Source organism: Carassius gibelio, chromosome B16, assembly GCF_023724105.1.
Source record: "Carassius gibelio isolate Cgi1373 ecotype wild population from Czech Republic chromosome B16, carGib1.2-hapl.c, whole genome shotgun sequence".
Taxonomy (NCBI): Eukaryota; Metazoa; Chordata; class Actinopteri; order Cypriniformes; family Cyprinidae; genus Carassius; species Carassius gibelio.
In genome coordinates this window covers 22,299,262-22,314,972 of record NC_068411.1, presented here as the reverse complement: position 1 = coordinate 22,314,972, position 15,711 = coordinate 22,299,262, and the positions used below count along the sequence as shown (strand labels likewise).

Genomic DNA, 15,711 nt, shown 5'->3' with positions numbered 1-15,711 from the left:
CTGTTTTGATTTTGTTTCCCGGTACTATCACTGCCTCGTCACCTCGCTTTCTGATTGGGTACACGCCACAGTCCACAGGCTGCGTGATTGTTTGTCCTCGGGGGACACCACACACGAGAAGAAATCGGGCCAAATAAATCCAACATGTTGGATATCCCCGATTTGAGATCGGAGCGGTCCCGACGTTCTTCCGAGCAGAGGAGAGCGGTCTTAACACACCACACACGGCAGGAATATTTGATCAGATTATTTTACGATAATCGGAGCATCCTAAGATTGTCGGAAGGGGTGAATCGGGGCTAAAATCGGCCTAATTATCCTGCCGTGTGAACCAGCCTTAAGGGAATATGATTATGTGGTGGACTGAGAAGTATATATGGAAGGCATTTTAAGGTAAACTTTCTCTGTCTTACAAAATTATCTGTGAACAGGGTGCATAGATATACAGAGTACTAATTGAACTTCACTGAACTGCACTATATTAGTATTGGGCACTGAAATTTTTACTTGATTTGACCTTTAACTATTTATTTCTTTGGTGTAAATGAATGAGAGTTCAGTAACATTTACTAATATTAATAGCAGTAAATGTACCACAATAAAATTTACAGTGCAGTAAATGTACTGTTCAAATGTGATAACTTGTTTTTATATATATATATATATATATATATATATATATATATGTGTGTGTGTATATATATATATATATATATATATATATATATATATATATATATATATATATATATAATATTTTTATTTATTTATTTATTTGTAAAAAAAATGTGTGAAACTGTATTTTACTTGTTTTACTATTTGTAATCCAATTGTATTATATCAGTATACATTTTCTGATTCAATTCTAATTCACAAACTCTCGGTCCAGTTTTTTATTCTGAAACTATTAGAAGCTTATTCTTTAAGGTGTGTTTCAGTCGTAATATCCTTTTTTTTCATAGCTAATGCTGTGAATACAGGGCAGTTTCAGATCAATTCAAATTGGCAACTCGCCTTTTAAAAGGGATAATTCACCCCAAAAATGTGCCATTATTTACTCAGCCTCACGTCGTTCCAAGCCTGTATGAGTTTCTCTCTTATGTTGAACATTAAAGAAGATATTCTGAGGAATGCTGGTAATCAAACAGTTGATGGTCCCCAGTGACTTCCATAGTATTTCTTTCCCTATAGAAGCCAGTAAGGACCAACAACTGTTTGGTTCTTGAAAAAAAATATTTTAAATATATTCCTTTGTGTTAAACATAAGAAATAAACTTGTAAAAGTTTGGAAAGACATGAGGGTGAACTATTCCTTTAAGCTAATTGTTAAAAGCTTAAAAGCCAGTTACTAGAAATTCGTTTTTTGGGAATCAGAATGGTTGCGTTGTATGTTTTTGATTCCATAAAAAGCCCCAATTCATAAAGACACATATGATCATGAATTGGCTATTGTATATTTACTTTGCTGTACAAATGCATTTTTCATGCAGACACTTATAATAAAGTAAAATATTATTTTTGAGGTTTAAAATATTGATATCAGGATTGTTCATATAAAGACTGCAATTAATCATAAAAATCAATATTTTTAGCCCTCACAGACTTCCACATCAGTGATGAGGAAAGTTTGGTCACAAAACCTCTTAGTCTCCTAACTTTGATGGTATCTATAAATGAATCATCTTATTTCCCTGAACCCGACAAGGTCCAGGCCCAAGCTTATAGATTATTCCAGAAGTATTTGGAGCCATCACCTCTGACACCACCTGCCTCCCCTGTCGAACGACCATGTCCTGTTGGCTGTGAGCCCGATTAGGAGTGTTAACAGTGTGAAAGTGTCACTTGTGTGGTGCAAAGAGCAAGAGGACGATCTTCCTGACCTTTGTTTTGATTTAAAAATCAAACGAGTGCCAGCAGTGGGCCGAGGGAGCGGATGGCACAGGGTTGATGGGATGACCTCTGACCCCTGGGGGCGTGTTAAGGGAGATCGGCTGGGTTTTGCCCCTGAATGTCAGGCCCCTGGGCAGCAGACCCTCACAGGCTTGGTAATGATTTATGGGGCAGGGGTGTCATTGATGGCTGCTCGGCCCTGGGGAAGGCCCTAAATGGTAGGTTTGACAGTGCTGTAAGCAGAGGTTAAAGGTGATCAATAACATGGCTGGTGATATGGAGAACGAGAGAGAAAGAGAGGGATGGAGGCTGAGTATTATTTTTTTAAATGCCCACACTCATTATTTGACTATTTGTGTGTCAGTCTTCTTTTTTGTGTGTGTGTATCTCATGAGCAGAACTGTTCTTTCTCTAACTAAGAGAGGTGGATGAGTGGGCATATTTCAGTGACGGATAGTGGACATTAGCATCTGTCTGTTCTCTGTGCCTCTGCTGTCTGTGATTACCTCTATTGTCCACTATTTAGTCACTGCATAATGTCTCTTAGTTCCCAGTACTATGTACACATTAAAATGGCCTTGCATACAATGCAAAAACTGATGTGCCATTAGGTGCCATACAGGTTGATTCAGTCATATTGATTTTGTTTTACTTAAATAGTATCAGTTAATTCAACACATAAGCACATTTTCTTGGTCACCTGTCAAATCACCAAATATTGTGTCTAATACAAAATGGTTAGTATTTGTCTAGGAAACTATTTTGATTAATTTCACATTACATTTTCCATTTCTTAATCCACCTAAAATTATATTTTTTCCCCCCAAGAAAACATTCATATTTAAATCTGAGAATTTATTTTTTTAAGGAATTTTTAAACAATATTTTAAAAAACACTGATTTTAAATAATTTTAACATTATTATTTATGATTTTAAAAATATATATACGATTTACGATTTACATGTAATTTATTTTAAAATAATTATACTTATTATTATATATTCTTTTAAGTATTTATTTATAGTTATGATCACATTATTGGAACACATTTTTCATTCTTTTTTAATTTTGCATTACTTCACTCTTACTTGACTTACTATTATTACCAGTTGTCTTCTGAAAATGGTTCACTGTTGCCATCGTTAATGTTTCCATTTTCTCTTTCCATTCTCTTTGTTGCCAGTCAATCTTTTCCTACTCTCCACCATTTTTCACATCTCTCCTTCTCTTTCCCTCAGTTCTTCAGTCTGTTTGAGTGGATGGTTTCAGTCTTGTTCTTTGGGAGTATGTCCCCCTCCCATCCATAAGGAGCTCTCAGAAGTGAGCTGATTAAGATGAAGACCGGGCTGCTTTCCCTAATCACATCCCTGCATCTAAATCGTCTGTGTACATTTCTAATTACGCAGTCGCGCGCTGCGTCCTTGAGCTCAGCGGCAGGTCTCTATTTCATCTCGATCCGTCTCGCGCTCCCTCCTTGTCTCCCCTCGTTTCATCTTTCTCATTTATTTCTTTTTGTTGTTGTTGTTGTTGTTATTTTGGCAGTTGTGAGCCGAAGGGCTCGTTTGCACATTGCTCTTCTCTCTTGTGGCAGTGCTTTGGAGGGCAATGAGGGTGGGCCTGAACCAGAACATGCATAGATATTAAAGAGATTTCAAAGAAGTTGGTCATCACCCTCAAATACGTAATGTCAAGTTGAGTTTGTGGGCGAATGCCATATTACATTTTGTAGCAAAAACAGACATCTGATTAGTTTTCTTCTTTGCTTGCTAAAAAAGAAAAACCTTCATGTGCAACATGTTGTTGAACCCAGACCATTCGCAGAATTGTGGAAATACAAACAAGTGTTTATCTATCGCTTTTAGAAGTGCTAAACACAAAACCCTACAGATTTTGTCTGAAGGACCCTGGAAATCTCCCAGCCCTTGTGACCTTCCCATTGTTTAGCATAGCCTTCTTTCAGACTCTGTCATTTTATTTTTATTTTTTATTTTTCTAGAGCTACTGTCAGCCTTGTGATTTAATTCTTGAAAGAGCTGTCCCCTATGGCCACCACACAAAGGCTAGGTTTTGAATGTGAAGTATTGGAGAACCTATAGCTTGACTTACACCTTTGAGAAGAAGGCCTTTGGGGTGAGTTATTAACTTGTGACCTTCCTAAGAAGCTTTTATGAAGCTTTTAGCTTTAGAAAAAATGATAGTGGACAGAGAGCTGGACATCTGTACTATAACATAATATTTGAGATGTAGCAAATCAGAGACGAGAGGAATTTAGGACTGTTCTGATAATGCCATTCAAAGTTATCATAAGGCACATGATTCTAATGTAAGACACAATATCAGTGCATGAGCAAATAAATGCATCAAGAATGTTCGGTTTCTCTTGTAATAAAGAGACTAATTAATTAATAAGCCAAACTCCAACAATGAAGATTAAATGACCATTCCAGAGAAAAACATTTGCTGTGAGCATCTGTGACTACACTGTACCATTAATTACTACAGTAAATACACGACTTGCCCCAGAAACAAACAAATAACAGTAATGCACCTAGAGGTGTAAGTCATACAGTTATACACCACAAAAATGACTTCATAATGATTTTTTTTGTATCTTTTACTTGATTTTGTTTTAAAGTAAAAAAAAAAAAACAACAACAAAAAAACTTATGTAATTAAACTACTGTACAAAAAAATAATAAGTTCATTTAAGATTGTTTCTTTTAAATGAGCATTTTTATCATACTCCTATGTAAATAACATTGGAGTTTTTTTTACTTTTTTGAGAATATGACATTACTATCTAATAACCAATAAACAAACTAATAACCTTTTTTATTGTAATTAAAGTAAAATTATTGAACCTAAACACAAGGAGCCTGATAAAAATGCTCATTTAAAAGAAAGAAAATCTCAGACAGACTTAGAGGTTTTTGCATCTGAAATCGTAATGTTTGCTTAAAAGTAACACTTTACAATATTTCAGATTGTATATTAAATATAAATGTTTTTGTTTTACAGCCCTGGCAGATTTCTCACTTGTTTTCCCCTTGTTCCTACTTAAAACAAATGGAAATCTAATGCAAAATACACACATATAAACATTTTGTTATATTCTATGTGTTGCTTGTCAAGTAACTTGATTTGCAAGGATTTTAAAATTTTTTACTGGATTATTAAACTAAAACACTGATTAAGTGTAGGATTATTTGTTTTGAATATATAAAGTTTAAAACATCATTTCTTACTTACCTCGTCTATGCAAAGTTATTTGCAATCGAGGATTTTCAGTTTATGTTGTGAGCATTTAAACCCAGTGATCTCAAAAACTTTACCTTGATACACACAGGAATACAAAAAAGTGATGTATGTAACCATTACATCTCAAAAAGATGATTTGGACTTTACAGATGAGATAATAAACATTTGTGTATGTGCTTAAACAAAAATGCAAACTTCAAATTTTAGATTTAAACCCTCCAGTACAAATGACCTTTGGACTTTCAGTCGCATTACTGTAAAAGTGATTTTTATTTCTTGCAAACCTGAGATGCAACTAAATATTTAAGACCTTAAAAGCACAAGTTTTAACCCCCAAAATCCCTTTACAGTTCTGAGGATTCATTACATCACCAGAGCACTGGCACAGACAGGTGCTGCGGCCCACTTGAAGCGAAGGAGAGAAGCAGTGGGAAGGTTGGAGCACTCTCCATGACTTTACTTGAACCCTGTATATACAGGTCTGTATTTGAGAATCAAATTGAAGGAGGGTCCATATAGATTCAGGGCCCTGGCATCATAAATAACTAAGAATCTGTTTCCTCCTGTGCTCAGCCAAAGCTTTTCATATGGTAAACAGCTGATCGCTGTGTGGCCACATTGTTGCCCATCTTTCATGCAGCTCTGAGGTGAAACCTTGAGGTATGGAAGAGAGAGAATTTTTGATGAAAAAAAAAAAAATACATTTTCCCCTCCTTCCTCTGATTCTCAACCACTCTGCCCTTCACTGTCGGGGTCAGGTGTTTATTACATAAATGATAGCGCACTGAGAGTCGAGTGTAGGCTGTGAGTGTAGGAGACTAGGGTAGACAGAACAATGGTAAATATTATCAGATCACTTGCTTGGAAACTGTGGTGATGCAAGCTCGACCGCACATGTCTCTCCGTGCTTCTGTTCCTCACTGCCTTCCCATCAGTTGCTTTGAATGGGACAAACACAGCCTTGTGCAGCAGCATGCTATCACGCACCACAATGTGTGGCCGTCGCTGAAGAAATTCTACTTAAAGGGGTCATATCATGTAGAATCAAATTTTCCTTGTTGTCTTGAGATAAAAGGGTTCATTGTGCTACGAAAACATACTGTAACTTTCAGAACTCAAAACATCCTCCACAGTTAAAATAAGAGCATTTGTTGAAACTTAGCTCCAGAAATGGCTCTATAGCTTTGTCCCAGAGATGAACACAACTGCCCACTTTTATACTTATTTATTGTTTTCTGAAAGTTAACCTGTCCAGTAATTTGGTATAAATGAGATTAATATTATTATTAATTTTATTAAACACCAGAATAACAAATGATGAATGAAACAATAATAATAATGCTGTTCCTCGCTGTTTGCTTGCTCTGTCATTCTAGAAATTACCAGTGTTGAAGATATGCAACTGAAGTTTTATTTAATTTAATTTAATTTTATTTTTAAATTAAATTAAATTAAATTAAATTACATTTAGGATCTGATCTTCACAGTTTGAGTGGCATGCTTCAGCATAGATTGTTTTTAAATTCTTTCAGAATGTAATGTAGATTTCATAAACAGGTTGTTATTGAAAAATGTGTTTAAAATCTACAGTATTAGATCAAAATAAAAACACATAACCTGTGTGTAAATATGCTATTACTCATTTCATATGTACATACAAGGGTCTTTACTGTAGGAATCTTAAAGGCACAGAAGCAACAAATGGTGTTTACTTTTTGGGGTTGGAATATGGACATAAAAACAAAATTGTTTAAATTGTCAAAATTGACATGTTTTAAATACAATTATCTTGTTAATTCAAAAGATAAATGACTGCTGTCATCATTTACTTACCCTGATGTCGTTCCCTGCATGTATAATTTTCTTTTTTCTGCAGGACATGAAATTAGAAGTTTTTCTCTCCAAACATTAGATGTCAAAACGAGTATTGCTATACATAACGTGTGTTGCATGTTGGTCATACAAATTTGGAACAACATGAGGGAGAGTAAAGGATGACAGAATTTTCATTTTTAATGTGTACTATCCCTTTAAGAGAAAGTTTTAAAGTCTTCTAATATGAAATCTCACACTACAGTATTTTTTTATTTTTTTATTTTTTAAACAAATCTCAGCTCTTGAAAATCTTCACACCCTCTTAGAACAAGACACAAACTTAAAAATACCTTTATTCGGCCCATTTGTTATAATTACCGGCATTGTTGTGGTGTATGTAATGTCATTAATAACAGCTCTTGCCCAAATAATATGCTTAATGTTATTTATCTGTAGATAGATGTGGCTAATCCTCATTCATTTGCTCTGGATCAATGCAAATCCGCTAGCGTGAGCGAAATCCCTCCCTGAGCCCATGGCTCCTAATGTATTTTCCCACCATTAACCAGCTATAATCCCTGCTAATCATTGCTAATCCACATCTCCTGTGTTTGATGATACTCTACTGATGAAGGAGGTGGCGTTGCCCGGGTCTGTGCTTCACCAGACATGGGCATGAGCTTGGAAGTGATTTGTACATTGTAGAGAGAAAGAAGCCACTGGGTTTTAAGGTAGGCCTGACTACATTGGTCATCCCAGAGTGCATTTCGGCTTAATTATGCATACGTAACAAAGCTGTACTCATCAGACTTGCACATATAAGTGCTCTTCTCCTATAGAATGGGTGTTTCAAGGATTCTGTATCTTTAGACACTAAACCCATAGTGAAGTTTGAGAACTTTTAGAACTTTCGAAGGCAGTTGGAGAATCCATTTTTTGCAGAAAGCACTGATCAGTTATGTCTTACATATACGAATGGTTATTTCATAACCACTGGGAAACTGAAATAATGGAATATAATTATAACATCCAGCAAACCACCATAATATGACTTTTACAGTCTCACAGCAGGATAAAGTAATGCACATCTTTTGTCCTGAGAGTTAAGCTGGTGGTCACTGGAAATGTATGGTCCAGAATTTAATAAATCATAAATCACAGTCAATCTGGGCATACATCCCATTTGAACAAAAGCCTAACTCTTTGGGAATACTGCCTGCTGTGGACATGCTATCTGCTTTCCTACAGAGCTGTCGTTCATAGTGACATCTGGACAAACTCTGGCCCCGGAGACTCATTCCACACACATTCATTCATGGTTTACTGTGTCTATTTATATCCACAGTGGTAAGTCATTTTTAGTTGTGGATTAATATGATGCCACATTTAGTAGTTGTAATGGCTTATTAAAAAAAGACTTGTGTATGCACATATGTTAAAGTGTGCATGCACGCACGCACGCACACACACACACACACACACACAAACAAAGTTATGTTCTCTTCTTGGTACATCCCTGGCTTTTACTCTAAATGATTGAATAGTCTTTGTGCCACAAATTCGCATTCCAGGTAACATCGCTCTTCAATTCCACAGTCTTCACCATACAGTCCTTGTATCAGGCTGGGCTAAAACCCAGCAGGTTACTGCATATTATAAGATGCTTATATATTTTCTGGTCCTTTTGTCTCTTTTTTTTCTGTTTTTACAACTGATATAAATAATAAATTAGCAAATAATGGAGTAATACATATTCTTTTAAAGTTAGCCTATAGACTGTTAAGCTTTAGAAATAATTTTCCATTTTGGGAAGCTGATTTATTAGAACAAAACGTGTGGCAAAACACAATCTATTATAAAAAAGGACTAAGTTATTACATTATTTTATAATTTATTATTTGAAATGTTGGTATTTTTATTTTAGGCTACTTCATTTTTATTTTTTAGATAAATGTTAGCATGCGATTAAAGAAAACAAATATATTGAGAAACAATATATTATTAGGGTGACTTTTGAAGAGGATTGTTGTTAACTTGAATCATGAACCTATTGCACCGTAGCTCGTGCATTTATTTTTTACGTCGTTAGGGGGCGCTTGGGAATCAGTTTTCTCATAACTTCTCTTCCTATGCGATGCCTGAATAATTGGACACACAGCTCGCATCACATAGGCCTATTATCACAAACCAGAAATGTTAGTTGTCTAAGAGAAAATGAGTAATAATAATAATAATAATAATAGAAAAGAAGGTAAAAGAATTTTAAACTTTGTCACTTATGTTTATTTTAAAGGCTAACGAACCTGTTCTCAGTTGGTAGGCTATCTTAATTTTGACTATTGGTGAAGCTTGTTCGTGCTGAGATTAACTTATACTAAAATAGTTTTGTAAAAATAATAATAGTTGTAAAAATGATTTGTAGCTTACTACATAAACTAACTATTTTTAATTAAGTTTGTATAAATATACGTTCTCTTCAACACAAAGCAGCCCTTATACAATTTGAACGAAGAAGAGCCTGGGAAAACTAATAGAAATAATAAAGCCTAGTTAATGAAAACTTTTATTAAATTGGAAAAATATTTACATTTCCATCGACAGATTTAAAATATTATCACATTTTAATTAGACCCTGTCTGCAAAGATGGCAATGCCATTTTTTACTCTTTAAATCACTCACTATTTACATCCCATTTTAATCATAGATTTCATATGACCGCGTTCATTTTTAAGCAGCATTTATATTCCTGAGCATATATGGTTTGATTAGTCTCAAGCCTTTATTAAAAGTTATTAAACAGGAGAAATATAAGCTATATCATAGCAAACGATAACGGTTAATGAGAGCTAACAACTATATATTCATGAATTGATACGGGAAATCAGCATCATCAAAAGAAGATGCTTAGAAGAGAAATAAGAATCTTCGGATTTTGATTCGCAAGTCACGGGTAAAAACAAACTACCACAGCTTATTCCACGCTCATGTGAAATCAAACGACTTTAGCTATGTCCTTTTCCGTATTTAACGTTTTTCTTAGAAAATAGTCAAGGCCATAAAGAGTTGAAATTTGGACGATCAGGATTTTGGTGTTCTAAACAGATCACTGTCAAAATCCACTGGGTTTTAGTCAGAACAACCACAAGGCTATACCTTTTAAAATGTAAAAACCACTGGAGTTTATAGAATTAAAAACTGGAAATGTATTAAATGAATGGTGTATTAGACTTTAACTGTTTGACACACCTCAATAGATAAATGGATTGTTGTAGACCTAATAGTTCCGTTATGTTGTAGCGTTCTCACACAGATTGTACATTTTTATTTATAGAAGTTTTAATTAGGCTTATGTTTCAATAGGGCAACATTTCTAGTGCGCAAAATATAGGTTAAAACATTAAAACGTTTATTTATTTATTTTAACTGTGTGAATGTCTACGTTAAAATGTAGTTTCTTATGTAAATAATTTTTCATTAATTCACCGTGCATAAACAATATAGTATAGCGTGAGATTGTGTGAGTCCCAATGCTTTCAAGGTTCGAATCGCAACAAACACAAAATCCTGAGAGTCGTTTCATGAACTTTTATTTCGTTCACCATCACCATAATATTCGTGAAAATGTGCTTCAAAAAAAGACAGAAGTCGTGTTCTTGTATATATGTTTTATGTAAGTAATAAAATATTACTATAACATAAATATAAACGTGACTTTGCAGTCTACATTTCGCAATCAACAAACAACCAATGTAGTAAAGAAAACATTTGTAATCCACTGCAACATAATCAACAGAGCCGAACAAAAAAAGCTCCAAACACACGTAGGAAATAAATATATAGATATATAAATGGTCATAAATGAAATATTAAAATATCTTCTTGGAATTAGTAAGTGTACAAAACTGCCCGGAAAACAAAACAAAACAAAACTAACCCAGAACAAATACATATGTTTACATATTCGACATATTTACATATTGGAAATAATCCTGACAACTATTTATTTAAAATCTTTTCTCTTGTAATTTATTTTTATTTTTATTACTTTTTTGGAAAAGGTTGTATATTCACACGGTTTCAAATAACACTGGAGAGATGAACACCTGCAGTCCAATGAAAAATGCCAGACCTTGAGAAACAACACGAAACGTTATCAGCCTCCTATTTTTTTTTCCCCCAATCCTGAAAAGAAGTCCCGAAAACACATCCGTTATTCACAACAACATCTACTTTTGTCCTTGTCCAGGCTCATGAGTAGGATGCAAAATGTAATTCACATAAACTAAACGGGCACAGCTGACATAGAGAGAGTGTCAAGAATTGGCCAATATTCAAGAAGAACTAAGAGTACAGCACGATTTTTGGGCACTGAAAATTACCTGAGATATTTCTTTCTTTTTCATTTTGACGCATCACTCTCAATATGTTTAGCTAGAGCAGACTTGCTGAATAGTGCCGGTCCAAAATAACACGAAATTGGAAAAGGAAACTGTAAACAAGCAAAGCATTAATGTCGTATATCTCGAACAAATACATTGTGAGAAAATAATAAAAATAATAATAAAATAACATTATAAGTGCCTCATGCAAAGAGGAAAAAAAATGAAAGCAGTAGAACTCAATATGACTAAAATATTGTTTCAGACAGTGTATTCATGTTGCCATTTTAACGTCTATGCATCTTCAGACGGTTTCAGGTGCTAAGAAATGATTATTGTAAACAGTTTCTGTCGCACTTGTTTGTTTTGGAGGTTTTGACCAAGTGCCTGTTCTTTACATCAAGATTTTCCTCTGTCTTAGTTGAATTTAAAGTAAAATACTCGCTAGACAGAAAAAAAGGATCTTAACGTTAAAACATTCCAAATAAAGTGAAAAACACAAATAATATCAGATAATTCACGGTGATAATTAATCTGGTTACTCGCTTTAATAGAATCACTGTCCCATCTCCTTTGTCCAAGGAGACATTGCCCTTTTTGTGGCTCGTAGCTTTCCTTTGATCGGCGGTGAAGAGTCGATTTTTTTCCAGAGTGGCACAAACGATACTATTTTCGTAAACACTGGTACTGATTTGATAAATGCGCGCGAAGCCTGCGCGGTAATTAATGCATTTTCACGTTATTCAGAATTACTGGCGTCCCGTGAACTGTCCGCTCACTGTCAGCGAACTCTTCCCAAACTTTCTGTCTCTGATGTCTTGGGATAGGCCTAATCAAACAAAGGGGATAAACAAAATCCATTGTAGTTTCTTTTCAAACAAGGACACTGTTTATGATAGCAGTCACTGGACAGGACTCTGTAGCGTGTGATGGAGAGGGGGTGTCTCCGCTTGTGAGTATACGTCCTCCATGGTTGGATGAGGGACCCCCACCGGCGTCATTCTTTTCTCTTTCTGTCTTCTGTTGCAAAACCACACACGCACTACCTCTTTTTCCAACTGCAGAGAGCCAGCTAAAGAGGTGATTTCGTGGGCGGAGGGCTTGGGACACTTTAAGAAATGGTTTTCCAGTGCCCCTTTGACTCCGACTTCGATGGAGGTCCTCTTCTTTCGTTTCCGGCCCTGTGCTGCAATCTTGTCCAAATTCGTGGGGCTGCCCGTGTTTGAATCTGTCTCCTCGAGCCATTTGTTAAGCAGAGGCTTAAGTTTGCACATGTTCTTGAAACTCAGCTGCAGAGCCTCAAATCTACAGATGGTGGTCTGGGAAAAGACGTTTCCGTAGAGCGTGCCCAGCGCTAAGCCCACGTCCGCCTGCGTAAAACCAAGTTTGATGCGCCTCTGCTTGAACTGTTTGGCGAACTGCTCCAGGTCGTCGGAGCTTGGCGCGTCTTCGTCAGAGTGGTCCTGATGGTGGCTGAACGGCTGCTGGGGTGACTCCATCTGGTTATCATGGCTCCCCGCGTCGTCGTGGAGCGGGTCCCGCAAGCCGTGGTGCAGCGACGGCTGGGGGCTTAACATAGTGTAGCCCGTCTGAGAGTAGACCAGCGACTGGTGACCGTTGGAGGCGGGCGAGAGCGGGGATAAGTGGTGCGTTGTGGCCGGCGCCCATGATCCGTGGTGGCTGTTTTGTGTCGGCTGGTGGACCAGATGAGATCTGTGATAGCCGTTCCCTAGGTCTTCTCTGCTCTGCACGCTGCCTTTGTTGTGCTCCGCTTGTCCGATGTGGGTGCCGCTGGTCCAGTCGGTGTTGGAGGTGGGCAGCCACTGGTGGTGCGTTAGGCTCATCGGATGTCCCGTGTTGGTCGCTAGCCCTTGTAAGTACTCGTGGTGCATCATTTTCTGCACCTCTCTGTAGGTCGTCCCTTGGTGCATCCTGTCCGAATCCGGATGCATTAGCGGGTTCGAAGGCAATGAGTTATTCCGTGGAATATACTGAGCTGTTGTCGCCATGGCTCCGACTTAGAAAACTGACAAGCACTTCGGAGATCTTTGAGCTTTAGAGCCCGAAATGCAACAACCTGCTCTGGGAGGTCTTAGGGAAGAGCTAAGACACGCCTCCCCTGCGCGTGCATTGGTTCCTCGCCGACTACAGCCCACCAGGTTTCCTTATTACTTCTCGCGGGCCGCTTGGTTGGCTGCCGGGCGCCGTGATCCCAGTTACTCGCAATTGGCCGCTTTCACTAGACGCTTTCCCTTTTTTCTCCCTTTTTCCCTTTCTTCTCCTCTCCCTGCTAGTCAAGAGAGCGTGAGCAGCAAAACCGTAGGAAATTATTGGGCTTTGAGGGTTGTTTTGCAAATAACCACGTGGGGGAGTGTGGTACTCTTTTTGGTGGGGTGGAAGAATGACCCGTCTTGCGTTGCCTCTTTTAGTAACTGTACCGCTCCTCTTTGCAAGTAGATTAGTATGCTAAAGTATCTCAGGAGCCACCCACGAGAAAGATGAAGATCAGTATGTAGGTACATTAAAATATGTTTATACAGAAATGTAATTTAAGTTATATGCACATGCACAATTATTTTTGATGATTGTGTTATTGAAGTAGCAAACAAATGCACAATCACAGAACCATGCATCGAATTAATAAAACATCACACAGAAATACAGACCGCCCACTCTGTAACATACAAGACAATCGCATCATTATGCATATATGCATAAACAATACCACCGAGCCTATAAAAATCACTATCCATCTCGTTTTATTTATGCAGTGTGTAGGCATTTTAGTAGGCTATTTCATATACATTTCACTTGAAGTAAATTTCAGCAAACATCACTTGAGCTTTTACAAATCAGTTAATTTCAGTTGTTGGGTTAATAAACTCATATTTAAGCCAACAAATTTTAACAAACATACAAAGTCCAAACAAAAGCTGCGGTGTGTTGACAGTATCTTCACTCGAAGCATTTTTCTAAACAGTAACTTTGAGAGAAATCCAGTGTTTTTTTCCCTTCTGGCCTCCTCCGTATTCCTTTCCCGGCTGATCTGATTATTTTTCCCTTCACGTTTTGTCCCAATAGCAAATTACCAATTCTATGAATTGCAAAGCAGCCTCGGAGACGCTGAGGGGTAGAGAGGGGGAGATGCGAAGATTGAAAGGGATCTTTGCAAACACAATCACGTTCTTAAATGGAAATGTGGGGCTTTAAACAAATCTTACATCTCTTCTGTTCCAGTCGTCTAAAACTCCGCAATCAGGCACACGTTCGACTCCATCTAAAACCACAGCTTTTTTAGAAGATTTTTTTTGGTATCACTTCTATTTAAATTATTTACCTCACTGTATTTTTTTTAGTTCACGTTCGTGTTTGTGTGTTTGTCTTGCTCTTATGGGGTGTTTCCACAGGCTTTTGCGAGGAAATGTGCCGTTACATGAGGAGAATTCAGGCGTCAAACCAAACCGCTTCTCTGTGGTAAGTTTGCTCACTGCTTTTCCTATCTGTCCATCTGCACGAGCTTCGCGCGTTCATGGAAGTGTAACCTAAATGATGTTCTTGGGGTCACAAGTGCTCGTCACCACTCTGTCAAAGGCGTGGTTATGTTAAGCCACCAGTTATTTATTTATCACATATGCAATAACACTTGTAGAAGACATTGTACTTTTTTTTTTTTAAAGGAACAGCTGATTATAGCGCGTCATTTATAGCCTACCAGATAAAAACATCATGTCGTTAGCTACTTTAATACGATTTTTTTCAGGTGGTTGACAAACTATCACGTAGCTTATGTGTCTTCTTAAGGGCAATGATTATGCATTGGTTATTTTATTTTATTTTATAACTTCAGTAAGGCATCTAAACTAACGTGTTTTTATAAGAATCACTTTACATCTTTTTTTTTAGTATATTGTCTAAATTAGGCTACATTTCTAAACAACAGTATTTTTAACTGCTGTTTCTTTATGATTGAAAACGCGGTGGTTTTGCGTCCACGATAATATTATAAATTCTATATATTTTTGTGCGTGACCTAGGGCCTGAACCTAAATTTATATATATAAGGCATTAAAAAGTTATAGGAAAGCAGATGGCAAGATTTTTTTCATTATTATTATCTAAATCGTACTGTATAGCCGATTGCAGTACGATGGCCGGTTATGCCCCAGAGAGCCGCAGTTAATGAGGGTGCTTCACTGTACAGTTGCTCTCATTTGGAAGTCTATAAAAAGAGCGGTCATTTATGCCCATAGAGCTGCGTCACATAGCAGCACAGTCAAACTCTTGGCTTAGTTTGCCAGCGAAAGAAATTGGTTCAAAAAGCGTCCAGATGCTCCTTTTTTCCTTCGCAAAGAATATGGCCTTGTGT

At 36.9% G+C, this 15,711-nt stretch overlaps 1 protein-coding gene across 1 annotated transcript; it reads right to left on the bottom strand.

The window, feature by feature from the left end:
* Nucleotides 1-10,616: 10,616 nt before the first annotated feature.
* On the bottom strand, nt 10,617-13,577 carry pou3f1 (POU class 3 homeobox 1). The gene has a single exon (XM_052578260.1). It carries the CDS (start codon nt 13,352-13,354, stop codon nt 12,248-12,250), a length of 1,107 nt encoding a protein of 368 aa, XP_052434220.1. The 5' UTR covers nt 13,355-13,577; the 3' UTR covers nt 10,617-12,247.
* Between the last annotated feature and the right edge of the window lie 2,134 nt (nt 13,578-15,711).

Bases quoted from the DNA above. Each gene is read 5' to 3' on its own strand.
- pou3f1 (XM_052578260.1), bottom strand. From the start codon at position 13,354: ATGGCGACAACAGCTCAGTATATTCCACGGAATAACTCATTGCCTTCG.